At 41.6% G+C, this 21,931-nt stretch overlaps 1 protein-coding gene across 1 annotated transcript in view; it reads right to left on the bottom strand.

Moving 5' to 3' along the window:
• Positions 1 to 21,931, bottom strand: part of hspg2 (heparan sulfate proteoglycan 2) — a 294,827-nt gene that overhangs the window by 4,639 nt on the left and 268,257 nt on the right. Inside the window, 22 exon segments of the mRNA XM_034173084.1 lie at positions 1,395 to 1,478; positions 1,574 to 1,644; positions 2,954 to 3,001; positions 3,360 to 3,438; positions 4,229 to 4,304; positions 5,052 to 5,108; positions 7,203 to 7,325; positions 8,255 to 8,426; positions 8,522 to 8,766; positions 8,893 to 9,114; positions 9,208 to 9,306; positions 9,416 to 9,524; positions 10,030 to 10,139; positions 10,249 to 10,351; positions 10,436 to 10,580; positions 10,664 to 10,748; positions 13,050 to 13,067; positions 13,750 to 13,866; positions 19,384 to 19,531; positions 19,682 to 19,794; positions 19,909 to 20,175; positions 20,285 to 20,382. Coding sequence (XP_034028975.1) covers positions 1,395 to 1,478; positions 1,574 to 1,644; positions 2,954 to 3,001; positions 3,360 to 3,438; positions 4,229 to 4,304; positions 5,052 to 5,108; positions 7,203 to 7,325; positions 8,255 to 8,426; positions 8,522 to 8,766; positions 8,893 to 9,114; positions 9,208 to 9,306; positions 9,416 to 9,524; positions 10,030 to 10,139; positions 10,249 to 10,351; positions 10,436 to 10,580; positions 10,664 to 10,748; positions 13,050 to 13,067; positions 13,750 to 13,866; positions 19,384 to 19,531; positions 19,682 to 19,794; positions 19,909 to 20,175; positions 20,285 to 20,382 — 2,589 coding nt within the window.

Below are 21,931 nucleotides of genomic sequence, written 5' to 3'. Positions count from 1 at the left end.
CAAGAAAAGACAAACATGAGGTCACCACCAGTAATCTGCACAATTCAAATCAGTTTATTTATACAGTGCCAAATCACAACGCAAGTTGTCCCAAGGCGCTAACTGAAGGGAAGGTTTAAGCCTGACCCGCTTGCTGAGCGAGCGTATTGGCAGTAATGGTATGGAAACACTCCCTGAAGCTTTTGTGATTACACTCTAAAACATTGCAGCTGTGTTTAGTTATGTCCACTTGCTTCCTCTCTTTAACATAAAGAGCTCTTACAAGTTTTGGATGTTGAACTCAATTTTACAACTCAACTCAACTTGTAAAGTTGAGTTCAACATCCAAAACTTGTAAAAGCTCTTTATGTTAAAGAGAGGAAACAAGTGGAAATAACTAAACAAGGCTGCAATGTTTTAGAGTGTATAGGAAGAAACCTGAGGCAGCCCAGACTCAGTGGGTTAACCATCTGCTTTGGCCATACTAATAAAAACAAAAGAATGAAATACAACAAAAACAAGGCAAGAAAGTGTCAAACATGGAGAGACAGAAAATGCTAAAATGGATTACTGTAAATTTTGTTAGGCTTCATTAGAACCAAATGGTCCCAAATTGATCGGGTTCAAATTTTCTGACCTCTCCTTCCCCCTTTTTTTTGGGGGGGGGGGGGGGGGGGCTTACTTCCATTCCATTTGCAGCTGATTCACATTTTGTGGGTTAACAACCTCCTCAGAACTACACTGAACAAAAATATAAATGCAACATTTTTGTTTTTGCTCCCATTTTTCACGAGCCGAACGTAAAGATCTAAAACATTTTCTATACACACAAAATACCTATTTATCTCAAATGTTGTTCACGAATCTGTACCATTATAAAAAAAAAAAATGTGGAAAAAAATGCAGTGAATACTTTCTGGAGTCATGGTACGAACCGGCTTTAATTTTACAAAAACTGGCCGATATATAGTGGCAATAGGTGTGATTTTAATTCTGAAGGGGCTCAAATGGAAGTGACCCCCCCCCAGAAGGGAAGGAGGGGTCAGAAAATCTGAACCTCATCCTTTTCAAATGGCCCAGTTCCTATTAAAGCCAAAATGGCAAAAGCAAAAACATTTTTTACCACAAAAATCCTAAGAATGACATACCATACCCTACTACATGGACAAATAATTTCTTCTCATTTATTGTTTTTATTTTGTTCGTTAAGTGCACTTTCTAAACCGTAGTGTGCGTGTGGGCTCACTCTGGGACAACAGATGATACTCTGATTTATTTAAATTTCTGCTCAAAAAAGTCCATGACTAAATTCAGTGACTATAAGCATGCCCTGTTTTACTCTCAGATTATGTGCCATTTAAATAGCAAAAATGAATCTGGACACTTCCCAAATGGACTTGTGCCATAGATCGTACCTGACTGCTGTGACTTTATGCCACTGGCCGTCACTGATGACCTTCCTGGATGTGATTATTGCTTCTCCACTGCCCAGCTGGTACCTGGATATTAAGCACATCATCATCACCATTACTGCAACATGAATATGAGTTGATCCAAATGGCAGCAGAACTATTGATGACTTTGGTCTCAGCACCTGAATACAACATGTCCGTTCTGTAGGCCGAGGCTGATGAAGTCTTTGCCTTTGCCTTGTTCTCCATGTTCCTGGAAAATAACAGAGTTAACAGGAAGAAGAGTGAACAAGGTTGGGTAGGATTACTTTGAAAGAATACATGTGGATTACATGTATGTATGTACATACATTTGGATTACTTGTAATCTGATTACTTTTGGATTACATTTCAAAGTAATCCTACCCAACCCTGAGAGTGAACATAATCACTGTTTAAAACCAGAGCACCGCGCTCGTAGAGCGCAAACATCCACCAACACTAGTTTCCAATTCCACAAAATTTTATCTTGGAAACAATTTCAAGGTCAAAGTCCTGTTAGAATTGGCTTTTCATAAGATAAATTAGATGTGATCAAATGTCAGAAGTATGTATTTAGTTCATGTACTTGAAGCACAGTTTGTTTGTTTTTTTGTGGTGTTAGGTTTTTTTTTTTTCCAACTTTTTTGGTTTCTGAATTGTTCTTCAGATAATTTTCACAGAACAATGGTTGTCTCTGCTATGCACAATTTGTGATTGCTTTTTGGCACTTGGTTTCCATCTGATAACTGGAAGACAAACAGGCATAAAATTGGAACCTCCATCTAATTTTGGTCGGTGTAAGTAAATCCATAACAGAAACATGAGAATGATTGAGGCACTTTTGATTGAGATATAATTCAAAATGTACACCAAATGGGCTTTTCAATATTAAAGTCAAATGTCCACAAAATCCACAATCCAGATCAGATCCAGATCAAACATTGTCAGGCGATAGTGAGTGCCAGTCTGGACCTCAGTTCAAATATGAGAGTGATTGGGGCATGTTTGATTATGTAAAATATACATAAATAGGATTTTCAATGTTATATTTAAATGGTCACAAAATCTGTAATCTGGATCAGATCCAGATCAAATTTTGCTGGATCAATCCTTTAGTCGATAAAGGACACCATCCTACATAACACTCTCAAATATGAGAGACATTTGATCTTTTTTGACAGCTCAATGTTAAAGATGGGGACTTTCCTGACTTTGACCTTTGACCCTAAAAATTTAATCAGTTCTTGCCCATCAGGATATGAATCTTCAGTAACAATTTCATAACAATGTATGAAAAACTGTGAGTTCTGGGCTGTTCACAAACAGACAGACAGACAAATGGGGTGAAAACATAACCTCCACCCAACGTCACTGGAGGAGTTAATTAGCTGTCATGCAGTTGCTTTCACAAGCATCAGGCAACACGGACGGAGTGCTCCCTGCATCACATGGTTCTTGTTTTCTACTTTCTTCAGTGCATATTTGTGAGTTCTGAAACAGCTCAGATGAACAAGTAGTGTCATGAGTGCATGAGTGGATACCTTCTTACTAGCATGCACCTTTCGCAAATTGCGTGCACCAGTGGTCTCCTGAGGAAAATGGAGGGCGAGTTAGATCAAGCAACATGCATTTATTTAGTGGTGTCAGATGGAGCAGGACTCCCAGCCAATAAGCTCGATAATGTCACAGCCTCACTATGAACTCGTGCAGTGAAACAAAATCATGTGATGACGTCTTATTGAAGTGATGTTATCAGAACATTACTGAGGGCTGATCTGTGACAAATGTGAAAATCAGGTGGTGATTAGAGGCAGTGAAAAGCAGCTGTAAGATGAAGCCAGAGGCAAAGGGAAGGACATGAGTAGTACTTAGATTAAACAATCCACGCTTCAGTCCCAAGACAGGAGCAGGAGCTGGAACAAGATCAGGACCAGGACTTGGACTTACCACCCCCTGCCAAAGGATCAGGCCTTCAGATGTGTTGGTGTTGATCTCTAGTTCAATGGATTCCGGCAAATCTTGGGCGCTAACATACAAACAGTGAATCATTTACCATTAAGTCAAAGTCAACCCAGACTTTTTTTTTTTAGTTTTCTCACAGAAGCACATAAATGAGCAGATTTCCATCATTGAACTGGTTCAGGCCAAGTTTGCCAATTGTATTTGGGAATTTACCAAACATTTCCATCAAAAATAAATAAATAAAACTGGTTTGTAACTTCAAAGACTGATTGTCCTTTCACATATCAATTTATTTTAAATGCACTTATGGGATCAGATTTCATTCACTAATAATCCTTGAGGTGGATTGCCAACCCAAGTATGAACAGGGTCTAAAGTTTTGGAGTTGATCAGGACATGTATTCAGAATCTTTGCTATTTAATTTTCGTGGCAGGTTGAAGGACCCACTTCTCAAATGCTGGTCTTGTTGAAGCTGGTTGGTCACATTTAATCAATGAAAGCTGAAATTTTGTGTGGTTCCACTGGATATGTTACAAAGAAATATGGTATTCATTCAGATTGCGGTGGTGTGAATAAAGTTGGGTAATTTGTGACAAAGACAGCTGGAAAATGCAAAAATACTTTTAATAGTGATGTTCGGCCTACCACTGACTGGTAGTGTATGTAGTGATTATTACTGTGATTGAGACAAATTGGTAGAACTGTAGGTTGGGTCATTATGAGCCCAAAGACATCAAATGGACCCAGTTTGACAACTAGAATTGTTTTGATAGAAAAGCAGTAACAGACTCGCTGAACTCATCGGAACACTCAAGGTTGAGTTGAAACAGTGTGGTTCTGCAGAATCACGTACCTTCTCCGGAAAACGGACTTAGGAAGGGGAATATATCCATTGTTGTGGAAATGAGCTGCATACTGATGGGGTGAGTCTACAATAAATAAAATACAAATCAAAACAGCACAAAAATAAATGTCATTCTCACTGTAAGAGTGGCCTCTAGTGGTGACCATATGGAAGATGCCTTAAGAAGGGTTTAGTGAGCTGCTTATAAAAAATAAAAGTGATATTTTAGCAATAAAATCACTTTTTGTTCATCAAGGGATACAATGATGAAATACAAACAATGCAATTAAAATCAGGCTCCAGAATGCAGATGAAGTCCTGAGGATCACATGAGCAGTACAAGTTATGTGGCATTCCTCAATACCTCTGACCACGCACATGCACAGATATAAAGTCATTAACATAACCATCATATAGAGCTTTTAACAGAGATTTATGTTGTTAGTAACACCATGGACCCGTATGTCTACATATAGAACTTTTAACATTCTCAGTTGACGGAAAAACTGGGTTCTGAATCATACAGACAGTTTTGATGGCGATAAGATTTTACGTCATGAGTCGCCGTCTTGCAGTAATTCACAGTGGTAACAGAATAAGAAAATACAGGAGAATTCTACATATGTGCCACAGTTCAAATAAAACAGTGCCACAAGTCCAAAATGATTTTACACCTACATCCATTTAGAGATGCAGAATTCCCCTCTCAGTTTTCCAAAGAAGGATAAAGAGCCTTAGTCATTTCTGTCTGGCTCAGAGAGTCCACGTTTGAGGTTGGAAGGGTTGTTCCTGTTAGTCGGTGTCAGGCAGAGTGAAAATTAAGATACTGTACCATTTGCTTCACCACCTTCCAGATTCCACGGGGCTTCTGGGAAGCTGGCGACCTGGCCTGTGTGTGCAGGATACAGCCATGAAAAGTGCAGCAGTCAGACACACTTAGGTTTAAATTCTCCCAGAATGCAGCACAGGGCTGCATTTCAAACCCTGAGCTGCTGTCAGAGAGGCGTCATTCTGCAGAACGTGTGAGTCAAAAGCCAACTTTTCCACAATGATCTGGTTAGAAAAATCATGTTATTCTAACAGGAGGAAAAGTTTGCTTTTGCAGTTTCTTTCTTCAGTCAGCTGCTATGTCGCGCAAAATACATCACAAGAGGCAAAAACACATCTGTGATAGCAGATTGGACAGTAGGTACGTTCCTGTTGAGGGTGAGTGCTTATTATCAGCATGCATTACAAGCTAGTTATTAAGTGTTTATTATTGCCATGGAAATGAATCCCATAAGGATTTTTTTTTTTTTAAGAAAGATGATGCTGGGATGAAGAATTTCTTGCCCCCCCCCCCCCCCCCCTTTTCTGCAAAACACAAAACAAAATGAAACTCACGCTATATGGACACAGGACACAGAGGTTTGCAGTGTTGACAAGATAACAATGTTTTAATAAAAAGAGATTTTAATACCTATCTTTCAACTTCTGGTGGCACATTGAAGAAGGAAAATGTTTTTTTTTTATTGTTGTTGTTGATGTTTTGGGTTTCCTGTTTTTTATCGCGGGAATAATGTGACGCCAAAATCAACACAACACAACCAATACAATCTGCTTGGGGCGCCACTTGCGACGTAGCAACATGAAAAATTGTTTTATGAAAAAGTTAACAGATTAAGTAGAGATTAATTATATAGATAGATTAATTAGAGGAGGATTTTCTTTCACCAAAAGATCAAATCTAGGCTTGCAGATGTACCTTCTGGCAATTTGTAGCTAAACTTTCAGGTCTTCTTTTTGAGAAAGTCCTCCTCTACACCACTTCATCCTGAAGCTGTATAACTGGGGATAGAAAATAGAAATCATGCTCTATGTACAATTTCTCCAATCACAGCCACAGAAGCCTATAACTTCTTCCCGGTTGTTTGGGAGTCTTGGTGGCTTTCCTCACTGTTCTCCTTCTTCCTCTCCTCTCCTGTGGAACCAGCTCCCAATTCGGATTAGGGCGACAGACACCCTCTCTACTTTTAAGATTAAGCTTAAAACTTTCCTTTTTGCTAAAGCTTATAGTTAGGGCTGGATCAGGTGACCCTGAACCATCCCTTAGTTATGATGCTATAGACTTAGACTGCTGGGGGTTTCCCATGATGCACTGAGTGTTTCTTTTTATTCACCTCTTTTTGCTCTGTATGCACCACTCTGCATTTAATCATTAGTGAATGATCTCTGCTCTCTTCCACAGCATGTCTTTTTCCTGATTCTCTCCCCTCAGCCCCAACCAGTCCCAGCAGCAGACTGCCCCTCCCTGAGCCTGGTTCTGCTGGAGGTTTCTTCCTGTTAAAAGGGAGTTTTTCCTTCCCACTGTGGCCGGGTGCTTGCTCATAGGGGGTCGTTTTGACCGTTGGGGTTTTTCTGTGATTATTGTATGGCTTTTGCCTTACAATATAAAGTGCCTTGGGGTGACTGTTTGTTGTGATTTGGCGCTATATAAATAAAATTGATTTGATTGGATTTGATTTGCACAGTCAGTTTTTGAGAACTGTCTGCGCCATACAGGTTTACCATAGAGTGCCATACTGTTTGCATTTCTTCAAAATTGATGTAAACAAAGTCCAAGACATATTTAGTGACTTGGAAATGTGTCCATCCTCTGACTTGTCTGAAGAAAACTGGCTATAAAACTGATTATTTACACGTTATCAGGCTCATTACTTATGCAACCCATCATCTTGGCTTTCATATTTTTAATTAATTTATATCAAGTTGTAGAGTTTTACTTTTGGTTTGAGTTTAAGGAAGATAATTTTGGAAATTTTTATTTTTTTGTAATTTTTGTATTGGAAATGGCATAAACAAATTAAAATGTGTGAAATACCAACTGTTCCAGTACTTTTGGAGGACAGTGTAAATAAGTCAAAACAACATCTAAACATTTTCTGCACAGATTCTACTGTTTGTGGTCGAGTAGTGGTGGATGATATTATCACTCAGTACTTACTTTCCTGACAGTTGAGGCCTGAGTGTCTGGCTGTGCACACACACTGTCCACTGACACAGCTGCCGCCGTTCTGGCAGTGGCGGTCACTGTAGCACGCGTCTTTCACTATCTCACAACGATCACCTGCAGGTTTACAGAGCAGTTTGGGATCAGGGGTCAAAGGTCAAATTCAAACAAGCTCCATAAAATAAGTGTTTAGAGGAAATACATAGACGAGGCTCCTGGATTTTGTTTAATTTTGTTAAAAAAAAATTTTTTTTAAACAAAGTATGAATTGGTTTGAATGGATTTTAAGTCTCCACGAGTTTACTGAAGCAAAAATATCATTGTGATCATCTTAAAAAAATATAGAAAAGCTTTACATTTACAGAAACAAAGTATAAAAGAGAGCATAAAACACAAATGAGATGAAGCATGCTGATTATGCATTTAGTAAAGTCCTTCAAGAAAATCAAAGAAATACCTACTGTGTAAGTATCAAGATTTTGCAATGTAATGTTAATGACTTACAGTCAGGATGGCGGGGGGGGGGGAATCAAATATATGCACCAAAACACCTCTAAATCTAATGAGCTTGTGTAATTCTTAGGGGGTAAGAATGGAGTAAGTTTGAAGCACCTACAATCTGGTGTTAATGTGTTATAAAAATCTCTTTGCCCTTGTTAAATTATGCACAAACAACCCTAAAATTTAATATAAAAAAGTATGGAGTATGTATCATGCATTGTTACGTGGCTATCATGGTCACAAGCAATAAATAAATAAATAAATCACTTTATCAGCGTCAACATCCAAATCTATAAAACTCAATCAGCTCATCTACTCTTCAGGGGTTACCAATGGCATAAGAATCAGGTGTCTACTATATATTTGTATTATAACAACAGACAAAACAAAAAATCAATAAAAATGATCCACAACACATGACTGTCCACAAGGCAACAAACATACGAAGACAAAAACAAAACCTCTCTTGCAGCCGACACAAATGGATGATATTTCAGTGCAGATTGAGTATGATGAGACAACAGAGTGAGTGACAGAGCACTGACCTTCAAATCCATCCGGACACAGGCACTGGTACTCATACTCAGCACTAGACATGCAGTGACCGCCATTCAGACAGGGCCGCCGGTCACACGGACTGGTATCCACACACTGGCGGATTGCTCTGCTCTCTGTGAAGCTGTAGGACAGATCCACCTTCTTGTTGTTGATGGACACCTAAGTCCAGAGCACAGACACACCCACAACTTTAAGCACATAAAAGTGATATCTTTAACGTACTTCGTCCCTAATTTTTTGCTGGGAAATCTCACCTCTCCAATACACCCTTTAAACATTTCGCTAACATTGGCGGGTTTAGGCAGGATGCTCATGTTGGGGACTCCTCCCAGGTACATGGGCGTGTGGATATTGAGGCCCTGGCCTTTTCCTGGAGATGTCTTCCTCTCCACAGGCCCGTGGTCAACCTTCAGTTGGCCGGCCCTCTTGTTCCTCTCGGCCACAACTCTGTGCCACTGGCCCAGAGACACTGGATCTGGACTGAGAAGGATTGCTTGGCCTGAAAACAAAGATGATCAATGATGCCACCAGAGATATAGCAATAGATGTGGATGTAGAGAACTTTTGAGATATGCACCTATCCGAAATGTTTTCTAATCTTCAGTTGTGCTCCTCCACAATTTACCTGTGCCCAATTCGTATCTAAATTCGATGTGTCCATCCACCATGGATATGGCTACAAAGTCCTCCACCTTCATTTTCTTCCCTCCGCAAAAGAACATCAGGCCATCTCTCTCTAGTGGTTTGAACTCCAGCTCAACACGCAGGTCATCGTGGATGTTGGTCAGGGGAGGATAAGCTATGTAAGACGCCTCGCCATCAAATAAAGGTGTGGTCACCAGTTCCCCTAGTGAAGGAAAAGAACAGGCATGAACCTTTTGAAGATCTTGAAGAGACTATCAAAATCCTTTGAGAGAAGACGATTGCCTGCCAATCTTACCATCCATGCATTTGTTTCCAAACTTGCCAAGATGACAGCGGCAATCATAGCCTAGGCCAGTCGGGCGGTTGATGCAAGTGGCGTCTGGTCCACATGCCTCTGTGGACGGTTGTGTCACAGACACACAGTATTAAATTCCTGCTTTACCCGTACTGTCATATAATGTCAATAAAGCTCAGTTTGCCCATGTTCCCTCTGTCAAACGTACCTGAGTGACAGTGCAGTGAGGAGTGATGCTGGCAGTTGCTGCCTGTGAAACCTCTGGGGCAGCTGCACTTATACAAGCCAGCATCTGAATCTTCACATTGGCCTCCATTCTGAATACAGTGCACAGCCAAACAGTGTCACTTCAGTTACCTCATCCATAGCCCATCACCCAGATGCCAATTTAGACCAAATCGATACTACTTAAGGGGACTAAAGCCCCAGTATACCATGGCCCACACAAAATGCATGGTGGCCAATCCCAGGGTGGCAGCTATAGCCAGGTAGGATTATACAGGGGTCTACATTTTATTTGTCTGATCATAAAGATTCCAAAAAAGTACAGTTTGGAGTATCTATGAGAGACTGTTGTACGGTAAAAATAGCAAAAATTGTGACAAAGGTTCATTTCATTACTTTTAAAAAAAAGTGGAGCAATGTTAAATTTTAATCCCTGCACACAGTGAAAAATGACCTGAACGTAGCCAATATACAAGCACGAGGAGAAAAACATGCATGAGATTACACAAGGAATATAGCACATAGGAGATAAGTCTATATGTAACTGAAAGAAACCCAGAGATCAGAATAACAAGTACCACAAGTACTTTTAGTGACCTGGCATGGATGATCTTTGCAGGTGGGACAATTTGTGACCCCTGTCGAGCTGCGGTCAAGATCTTTGAAGATGACTTCCTCACTTTGGATGATCAGCTGACGGATACAGCCTGCGCAGTGTTAAGATCCAATCATCATACAGAAAACACATTTTTTCCACTCTGGTTCCATCATGGTGTGAACCAAGTAGCAGAGTAGAGTAGAGTAGAGTAGACTGACCAACAAATCCAGTCTTAATGCCAGCTGTTTTAGACAGGAGGGTGTAGTTGGGGTAGCCGCCTACATGCAGCTCCTCATTGAGATCCAGGCCCTGAAACTTCCCCTGGAACACAATGTATTAACCAAACACATCAGCTGCTGGCAGAGAATGACCTACATTAACCTGTATGCACAGAAGCCGTCGTACCTGTGAGCTACCGTTGATTGGCTCGCCTCTGTCTACAATGATGTAGCCATGGGTGTTGTTACGGTGAAGCTCGACTGTGTGAAACTCTCCTAATTTGATGGGGTTGGGATCCCGTATGGTGGCCATTCCTGAGCCCACGTCAAACCTGAGACACCGCGAGAGGATTTGTGGATATGATCACTATGGTAAAGGTTCATCAGGAAAATCTGAAGATCCGTATGAACTGACCTGAACTCCAAGCGGCCACCAACAAGTCCGAAAGAGAGAAAATCAGCTCCTGTGGTCATCCTCTGGCCATTGTAGAGGATCATACCTGCATCACCAAATCAAAAGAACTTGAATTTGACCAAATTTTATATATATATATATATATATATATATATATATATATATATATATATATATATATATATATATATGGACAATCAAAAAGTGGTTGTTTTAAACATCTATATAGAGTTGAAATCAAACAAATTTATGATTTTTTTTTTAGGGTAATTACATTCAATTCTAATACAATTACATTTTTTCTGTGAATCTGATTGGTTAATTGCATGATATTTCAGACCGTATAATATTGGGGTAACAGTGGCAAAATATTCAACCATTTCACATTTGGATGTATGCCGGTGTTCTGACAAGATGACACTCCTGTTGAATATCATTCCTGTCCTCTGCGCAACTGTGCACGCATGCACAGTATTGCCGGGACGTGGAACTGTCGAATTATGTGACGAGACGCACAATTCGACAGAACACCGGCTGCACGCTGCTAGCTATTAGCGATATTAGCTGAGAGGGAGAGAAAGTTGCGTACTGCTGCCGCTGCCGAAATGGGTGAATTTAAGCTACCATACGAATGTATCGATGTGGATTCTGATACAGAATTATCATTTCACATTTGATGGATTTGATGAATTTTCAAGTTTGATGGATTATGCCGTGCCCTGACCGCTGGTGGAGCAACGCTGCCTCGGCTCGAATTACTTATAGAAAAATAAACCGTGCAAATGATGGAATTGAATTAGAATGGGAACAACCCTGTTGTGTCTGATGATTTGTGGACGTTCATGCTGTTATGCGGTCACAAATAGCCGTTTTATGGCAACGTGTTAAGTAAAGCTCAATTTGCAACCGTATGGCCAGCATGAACGTCCGCAAATCATCAGACACAACAGGGTTATTCCCTAAATGAGATGAACAGTGTCGGAACAACAGGACTTTTTGTGTAGCCCCAGTTTTTAAGGATTCAAAAGTAATTGGACACTGCTCATATGCTTTATTCTACCAATATTTCATAATGTCCAAATATATATTGTCCTAAAACCCAGTTGCAGAAATTTTATTTTATTTATTTATTTTGTACAAAATATTGCAGTAAGTGACCTGTACAGTAAGGACATCATTTACAGTACAAGCAGTACGCTCTTTCCAAGCTGAATATTGAAGCAGCATGCTGTGGTGTGGCACATTTAAAGCCAACCAAAGCCGGGTTACAACCTGCCATTCATTCTGGGATTCATTGTGTACAGACCAGACAAGTCCTGTATTTCATTTTAGTTACCCTACATGCTGGGAACACATGCTTGCATGTGCCACAGAGACTTGATTAGAAGTGGGAACATGCCTTAAAATACATGTAATCTGTGTCGTCAACAGCTACAATCAAATAAGATTACATATACTGGTCAGTAAAAACTGACTGTTCGCATCAATCATGCTGATAGTTAGTATCAACTGCGGTTGGCGTACTGTACCTGCATATGGTAACTGCTAATGTGTAACCGCTTACGCTAACACTAAAGCAGTTAATCTGTCATTAATATGGCAGTCCAGAATTCAAATGTTCCATGTCAGTGTCTCTGTGACGGGTAGTACGTTCCACAGCTGTAAATCTGGAAATTCTCGGAAAACTTTGGATTTCATACTTTGATTTGCTAAACATCTCATTAGCTATCATTTTGCTAGCACGAAAGCTAACACACTAAGTGCAAATTCAAGTTAGCCGGTAACCCAGCTGCACAGATATTTTGAGTTTAGTCAAATTAAGAAAATTAGCTGGATCTTCTTAGCATGTCAAGTTAAGTTTGGCTAACTTAAATTTGAGATTCATCACAACTGTCAAGTTCAATCTACTTACAATGGTGTTTCTTGAAAAATAAGTTTTGAAGTTGTTGTAGATTGATTTAATTAAGTTTAATTTTCATTCTCACCAGCATGTAATTTGAAATTGTAATAAATTATTACTATGATTATGATGAATTTAAGAATGTCTATTTGTATAGACATTTTGAAATGGTGAAACCCCATTAAGTTGCACAAAATAATGTAATACCTTTAAATAAAGTAAACACAAAATGTCTGTGTAGCTGGTTGCCTTAATGCTTAAAAATAGATAAATAAAAATAAATACTTTTTGTACAGTGTAGTATGTGCAAAACATAAAATACTGTCAATATTCTTGCAAGTGATTTTATCACATATGAAAACAGGCCATGCACCATTTTGCATTTCAAAAAGCTTTGATCCAGATGCATTATGGGAAAAGTCTGATGCAGCCAGAAAGCATTTCTGCAAAATTGAGTTCATGTGGTTCTCAAGCACTGAGACTCACCGGCGTACAATATGAGACCTTCCCACAACAAAGGTGAGAGGAAGATGTGAAAGAAGAAAATAGTGACAGAAGACAGTGAGAACAATATGACAAACACAACACAAACTCAAAACACATCAAAACGTTGCAGGACTTAAAAACTTAATCATACAATAATTTCAGCAACATTTGTCTGTTTGTAACCCAGCTCCTGCTAGGGCCTTTAGCTGAATTTCAACTAATTTGGTATGTGGATAGATGAAGGTCCTGAATGGGTTTGTTATGGCAAAGGTCAAGATCATTGGAGTCAAAGGTCAATTTTTTTGGGGGGGGGGGGGGGCAGAGGGTCATGTTCAAGGAGTTTGATTTTCAACCAGATTAGGATCAAACGTTGCAAACTTTGCAGGTGGATTCTAGGCATTTCCTGGTAAGGTCAGACAAAGATCAATCATTCAGTCATTTGGGTGAAGATCAATGTAACTGGGTCAAGGTCAATGGTGTCAAAGGTCCGATTTCCACCACCAATGAACTGTGTTGTTTCCAAGAAAATTCAGTGCTAAACAAGGTGACCACATCCTTACTGACACTATTCTGTATGTACCCAAACATAATACTACAGCCCTGAGCATATTCATGCCTACTGGTACTACTGCCATGTCCTATAAGACCAGCCAGTGTATAATCAGACTGTCAAATAAATATGATGGCTGTGCTTCCTTACCATCAACATTATCAGGTCTGAAGTTGATCTTGATGTTGAAAGTCTTGTAGGCATTTTTGATGGTCGGTAGAGTGAGGTAGGACAAGGGTTCCTGGGCAAAGTATGGCATCACTCTCTCTGAAAAAACACAATCACAAAGGTAACTGAGGATCTCTTTACAAGGATGTATGCTTGTCAGCTGGATTTCTCAATTAGGCATGATTTTTTTTTGTTGTTTTTTTGATGAGCTAGGCCTTAGATTAAAGAGCAGTTTGTTAGATTTAAAGGAAGCTGGAGATTCAGGATATATATATTTTTATATCACTAGTGAATTCCATGTTACTTGTATTTTGAAGAAACAGCACCCCCACCTAAGGGAGACATAATGAGAAAATAATTCAAAATAGTGACTTATTTTGGCTTATCCCTTTTTGCTTGGGGTTGTCATAACAGATCCAAAAGTGGATCTGCATGAGTTGGCTTTCCTGATGCAACTCCACATGGAACTCCACATCTTACATGGAAAAAGGCCACAGCTTATTTTGAACCGAAAAACCTTCTGTTTTGGAAGCACGTGCACAAACCACTTATACACCCAATAATAATAACACAAAGCAATGAGGAATATTTCATATGTGTATTAAGTCATAAAACTCATTTCTTTTTGCTTTTCTGGTGGCTTAGTGTCACAACAGCGGTATGGATACGCATGTTGATTTGGCTTGCGTTTTCCACTGTATGATCTTCCTGATGCAACTCCGGATGAACAAGGAAATTGGGGCACAGGTGGCTTAGTACAGGGACCTTCTTGTTGGGAGGCAAGTGTGCTGACAACCACTGTGGTGCCCCCCCCCCCCCCCCCCCCATGTATACCAAGTCTTTGTTAATGTTACGTTATCAAATAATCATGAGAAAAAGGCCCTGAAGTCCACTGGGCCGGTGCTTATATCTACACTCAACAAAAATATAAACGCAACACTTTTGGTTTTGCTCCCATTTTGTATGAGATGAACTCAAAGATCTTTTTCCACATACACAATATCACCATTTCCCTCAAATATTGTTCACAAACCAGTCTAAATCTGTGATAGTGAGCACTTCTCCTTTGCTGAGATAATCCATCCCACCTCACAGGTGTGCCATATCAAGATGCTGATTAGACACCATGATTAGTGCACAGGTGTGCCTTAGACTGCCCACAATAAAAGGCCACTCTGAAAGGTGCAGTTTTATCACACAGCACAATGCCACAGATGTCGCAAGATTTGAGGGAGCGTGCAATTGGCATGCTGACAGTAGGAATGTCAACCAGAGCTGTTGCTCGTGTATTGAATGTTCATGTCTCTACCATAAGCCATTTCCAAAGGCGTTTCAGAGAATTTGGCAGTACATCCAACCAGCCTCACAACCGCAGACCACGTGTAACCACACCAGCCCAGGACCTCCACATCCAGCATGTTCACCTCCAGGATCGTCTGAGACCAGCCACTCGGACAGCTGCTGAAACAACCGGTTTGCATAACCAAAGAATTTCTGCACAAACTGTCAGAAACTGTCTCAGGGAAGCTCATCTGCATGCTCGTCGTCCTCATCGGGGTCTCGACCTGACTCCAGTTCATCGTCGTAACCGACTTGAGTGGGCAAATGCTCACATTCACTGGCATTTGGCACGTTGGAGAGGTGCTCTCTTCACGGATGAATCCCGGTTCACACTGTTCAGGGCAGATGGCAGACAGCGTGTGTGGCGTCATGTGGGTGAGCGGTTTTCTGATGTCAATGTTGTGGATCGAGTGGCCCATGGTGGCGGTGGGGTTATGGTATGGGCAGGCGTCTGTTATGGACGAAGAACACAGGTGGATTTTATTGATGGCATTTTGAATGCACAGAGATACCGTGACGAGATCCTGAGGCCCATTGTTGTGCCATACATCCAAGAACATCACCTCATGTTGCAGCAGGATAATGCACGGCCCCATGTTGCAAGGATCTGTACACAATTCTTGGAAGCTGAAAATGTCCCAGTTCTTGCATGGCCGGCATACTCACCGGACATGTCACCCATTGAGCATGTTTGGGATGCTCTGGACCGGCGTATATGACAGCGTGTACCAGTTCCTGCCAATATCCAGCAACTTCACACAGCCATTGAAGAGGAGTGGACCAACATTCCACAGACCACAACTGACAACCTGATCAACTCTATGCGAAGGAGATGTGTTGGACTGCATGAGGCAAATGGTGGTCACACTAGATACTGACTGGTATCCCCCCCCCCCAATAAAACAGAACTGCATCTTTCAGAGTGGCCTTTTATTGTGGACAGTCTAAGGCACACCTGTGCACTAATCATGGTGTCTAATCAGCATCTTGATATGGCATACCTGTGAGGTGGGATGGATTATCTCAGCAAAGGAGAAGTGCTCACTATCACAGATTTAGACTGATTTGTTGACAATACTTGAGGGAAATGGTGATATTGTGTATGTGGAAAAAGTCAGGCAAAAAAAGGCAGGCCAGCTCCTTATCCACTGCTGTTATTACCAAGTTGTCCACACGGCTCCCCCTTACGTCTCCATAAACATTCAAATCAAAGATATAATTTACTTAACTCATAGCAAACTGCATAGTGTGATGTGTTACAACTAAATGTAGTCATCTAAAGTATTGGAAAACATACTATACGAGGTCTGTTAGAAAAGTATCGGACCTTTTTTATTTTTTTCAACAACCATTCGGATGATTCAGACGGCTTTCGGTGACTTTTCAGTCGTGTGACTATCCGAGAAATTGTGGAAGAGGTGGGCATGTCACAGCATGTCCTGTGAGACTTCAACACGGAGACGCTTCTGCTCCACCATCAGAAGCTTCAGGAAAGAATTTCGCCGCCAATCTTTTCATGGCAAAATCTTCTGTCACAGTGGAATGTACCGAAAAAGTGCTGATGTCCACCTCTTCCGCAATATTCAGATAGTCACATGACGGTCCCGCATCACCACAGCGTTCACTTTGGAAATGATCTGGTCATTTCAGCATGTTGATGGCCGACCGGAGCGTGGCTCGCTCTCCACCGTTGTGCGGACGTCTTTAAACCGGTTGTCCCGCTCCTTAATCTGTGTGATGCCCATAGGATTGTCACCGAAAGCCGTCTGAATAATCCGAATGGTTTCCACGTGGCTGTCGCCCAGTTTCTGGCAAAATTTGATGCGGCGCTGCTCCAGTCGTTCAGTCTTTTTCCTTGGAATGAAAAAACGCCGAGTGCACGACACACACCTCACACAAAGGCTGCTTACCAGGAAATGATGCAATCGACAGGCATGAAAGGTTCACGCATGCGCACAAAGGTTCAAGGCTGGCTCATGCAAGCACACGTGATTCAAATCCATCAGGTTTTTGAAAAAAATAAAAAGGTCCGATACTTTTTTAACAGACCTTGTATTAATGGTGTCTGGTTTCCTCCGAACATGGCGCCTGGCATTCATGCCTTTTGGCAAACTCCAGGTGGGCTGCCATGTGCCTTTTATTAAGGAGTGTCTTCCATCTGGCCACTCTACCATACAGGCCTGATTGGTGGATTGCTGCAGAGATGGTTGTCCTTCTGGAATGTTCTCCTCTCTCCACAGAGGAATGCTGCAGCTCTGACAGTGACCATCGGGTTCTTGGTCACGTCCCTGACTAAGGCCCTTCTCCCCCAATTGCTCAGTTTAGACAGGTGGCCAGCTCTAGGAAGAGTCCTGGTGGATCCAAAGCGCATCCCTTTATGGATGGTGGATGCCACTGTGCTCATTGGACCTTCAAAACAGCAGAAATGTCTGTACCCTTCCCCAGATTTTCCCCTGTCTCAGAGGTCTACAGATAATTCCTTTGACTTCATACTTGGTTTGTGCTCTGACATATGTAGACAGGTCTGTGTCTTTCCAAATCATGTCCAATCAACTGAATTTACCCCAGGTGGACTCCAATTAAGCTGTGGAAACATCTCAAGGATGATCAATGGAAACAGGATGCACCTGAGCTCAATTCTGCGCTTCATGGCAAAGACTGTGAATACTTATGTACATGTGATGTGCTTTTTATCCATCCATCCATTTTCTTCCGCTTTATCTGGAGTCGGGTCACGGGGGCAGCAGCTCAAGCAAAGCCGCCCAGACGTCCCCCAGCTCCTCCGGGGGAACCCCAAGGCGTTCCCAAGCCAGCCGAGAGATGTAGTCCCTCCAGCGTGTCCTGGGTCTTCCCCGGGGCCTCCTCCCAATGGGACGTGCCCGGAACACCTCTCCAGCGAGGCGTCCAGGGGGCATCCGGAAAAGATGCCCGAGCCACCTCAACTGACTCCTTTTGATGCGGAGGAGCAGCAGCTCGACTCCGAGCTCCTCCCAAGTGACCGAGCTCCTCACCCTATCTCTAAGGGAGCGCCCAGCCACCCTGCAGAGGAAACTCATCTCGGCCGCTTGTACTCGCGATCTCGTTCTTTTGGTCATGAGCCAAATCTCATGACCATAGGTGAGGATCAGAACATAGATCGATCGGTAAATCAAGAGCTTTGCCCCCCTACTCAGTTCTCTCTTCACCACGATGGTCCGATACAGCGACCGCATCACTGCAGATGCTGCACTGATCCGTCTATCGATCTCACGCTCCATCCGTCCCTCACTCGTGAACAAGACCCCGAGATACTTAAACTCCTCCACTTGAGGCAAGGACACTCCACCGACCAGAAGAGGGCAAAGCACCTTTTTCTGGTCGAGAACCATGGCCTCAGATTTGGAGGTGCTGATTTTCATCCCGGACGCTTCACACTCGGCTGCAAACTGCTCCAGTGCACGCTGAAGGTCCTGATTTGATGAAGCCAACAGAACCACATCGTCCGCAAACAGCAGAGACGAGATTCTGTGGTTCCCAAACCAGACCCCCTCTACACCCTGGCTGCGCCTAGAAATTCTGTCCCTAAAAATAATGAACAGAACCGGTGACAAAGGGCAGCCCTGGCGGAGGCCAACGTGCACTGGAAACAGGTTTGACTTACTACCGGCAATGCGAACCAAGCTCCCGCTGCAGTCGTACAGGGACCGGAATGTGCTTTTTAATTTTTAATAAATTTGCAAAAATCAACAAAAAAAAAAAAAAAACTTTTTCACATTGTCATTATGGGGTATTGTGTGTTGAAGTTTGAGGGGAAAAAATGAATTTCATTCATTTTGGAATAAGGCTGTAACATAACAAAATGTGGAAAAAGTGGAGTGCTGTGAATACTTTCTGGATGCACTGTATATGTGCAAGGAAGAATGGCTTTCGCATTTTTATTTGCGAGTTGATTTTATATCTTTCCAAATAACTGACCAATAATTTTTTCAAAAGGTTTGCAGGAATCAGCAATCGGGTGCAGTAAAGGGATCACATATTAATGAGATAATGTTAATGAGATAATGTGTCAGAGAAACATAGCCGTTGTTTCTTTGACACTGTGAGCAGCATAGTGACCTTATATGACAGACGTCTGTGTGCAGTTATGCGCTTAATTTATCCAGTTGTACGTGTCATATGATTCTCATAATAAAACTTTTATGCAAAGATGTTTTTGGTAAAGGACACTTTAACATGCAGCCACGATTGTTCTGGACATTCACACTTTTCATTCTTTTCCTTCCACTGCAGACTAACCGTGAACTCTGAGCCTAGTAAAGGCTTCCACTTTGCCCTGTTTGTTTGAGGCGGTGCAGACGTATGTCCCAGAATCCTCATGGCTGACACGAGGTACTGTCAGCACATGATCTTCCTGGAAACACTTTGGAGGAAGCTCTTCTCCAAGCTGGAGAAAAGAGTGGACAGATGATTAGGTCATATTTTCATGAGTGTTGATGTCTTCTTCTTCTTCTTTTTTTTTTTTTTTTTTTTTAGGGTAAAGTGCTCAAAATATTGTTCATGATTTCCAAGAATAATGAGTTTTTTTTTTTTTTACCTTAGACCACTTGATCTGAGGCACGGGATATCCTGAAGCCATGCACGGCAAGACAGCATCAGACCCGACTGTCACCTCCTTACTTTCAGGCAGTGCAGCAATCTGAGGTAGGGCTTTCAAAAAAAAAAAATCCCAAAAAACACAGATTTAAACTGCTGTCACCACTGCGCCAGTGTATGTGCACGCACAAGTCTCACATATGTGGAATGAAATATATGTGCACTCACACTGGACATTAAGGACCACCTGGGACTGCACCGAACCCACGTCATTGGTGGCGGTGCAGCGGTACTGCCCCGCGTCTTCCTCGGTCACCCGGTCGATCCTCAGCATGCCACCCTTCACCATGATGTGGTCCGGCAGAGACCCGCCGACTTTACTCCACCTGACAGTGGGCTCAGGATCTCCAATAGCGTGGCACTCAAACTCCACAGAGTTCCCAATCATCACAGTCTGCACTGACGTGCGCACATTGATCATCACCTTTGGTAGAGCTGAGAATAGCACAAAAGACAGAATTGGAAATAAGAGAGTAGAATAAAAGAAATATTGTTTTAATGATGCAAACTGGATGTTAATGTATTTTAACAGATTCAAACATACCTTGAATGGTCAGCCTGGCGGTGTCCTGGGCTTGACTATACACACTGCTGGCTCTGCAGATATAGACCCCTTCATTGCTCTGCGCAAGGTTCTCAATCCTACAGAGAGAAAAAAATCAGCACACATGGAAACAAACAGTGCATCAGTTTTAACATTGTGGGTCCTACCTTGACAGCATGGCACAAACACGTGGCACAAATGTTTTCCAGGTGGGTCCACCCTCACACTGTTATTTAGACAGCATTAAATAACCACGGTGATGTGCACAAAAGAGCCCAGGTAAAGTCTCCACCTTAATCAGGGGTGTGTTGTAGGTATACAAGGAATCTGACCAATCAGAGTGTCACGTTTCATCACCTTTATGCTAGAGGGTATCAAGTTCTATTTAGTTATTATTAAGAGGGCGCAATGAGAAGTGACAAGGAAATGATTTTGTGTGCATGATGCACATGCGCGCCGGCAGGCAAACAGCTCAAAGTGTACTGACTGACTAGGAAGACAGTTGGAATAAAACCTCCTGGCTTCACTGCTGTATGTAAAAACTGTTCACTGACCAGGATGCATTCATAGAATTAATGGAAGGATGAAGTAGGATAAGTTACACTGAGATGTGCTGCTCGCAGCACCTTTAACACTAAGGTAAAAACTGTTCAGTTTTATGCCGTGGTGCACTCTGCTTTCTTACACAAATGCAAGTTTTACTTTTTTCAAACACCTCCTTTTGGTGCCTCTGAAAGCCCAAAATTTCAGGTCTTTTGACACTTGAGTTCAGGTGAACATCTACTACAAGGTTTTGTGACACATTACAAATATATGAGTGCACCAAAAGACTTTTATACACGTAGACACTAGGGGTGCCATAATAAATGTATTTGTATTGAACCATACGGTGTGCATGCCAGGGTTCAGAGCACAGAACGACTCTGCACAGTGTGATTATACACACGCTCTTAATTGTTGCTGTAACTCACTGACATTTCATATCATTTCCACAGATTTTGTTTCATGTTCTGTGTAAAAGGAGGCATGACCTTGTGCCTGAGAAAAAGAGGTTTGGCCACACTCCTCTGCCTGCGGAGTGTGTGAGTGACTGTGGTGCGAGTCAATCAATCAATCAATCAAACTTTATTGCAGACCCCAACATCCAAATAGACATACCATCACATACAATTCATAAAACAAATATATAGTGTAAAAAAGGCGTTATATCACCTAATATTAATGGACTAAAACTCTATATAAAATTCTAAAATTCTATATATAGAATGGAAGAGGCGCAGTCAGTTTAAGCGAGTGACCTGATTATTCCAATCAGAAACTTTGGAATATGAATATAAATATAAAAATATGAATGGAATTTGTTAATTCACCTTTTTCTTTCGAAATACAAACCTAAAAGCAGAAGCATACTGATGCCACTTTTGATGATGAATTACTGTCCCCGCATGAAATCAAACCGCATCTGAGTTTACACACCGCCAACTTATGACAAAAGTTGGCGTTTTATATGAATTACAGCAAAATTTCATGGATGAGACGGCCGCCGAATAGCAACATTGCATACAATGATTTCAAATCTGGACAGAGTGAGGTTTTATGTGAAGCCAGTACTTGCGCAAAAAATCAAACAAACTTAAAATGGGCAAA

The sequence above is a fragment of the Thalassophryne amazonica genome, chromosome 6 (genome assembly GCF_902500255.1).
Source record: "Thalassophryne amazonica chromosome 6, fThaAma1.1, whole genome shotgun sequence".
Lineage (NCBI taxonomy): Eukaryota > Metazoa > Chordata > Actinopteri > Batrachoidiformes > Batrachoididae > Thalassophryne > Thalassophryne amazonica.
Note: the sequence above shows the minus strand (reverse complement) of the source record. Positions and strands in the feature narration are given on the sequence as shown.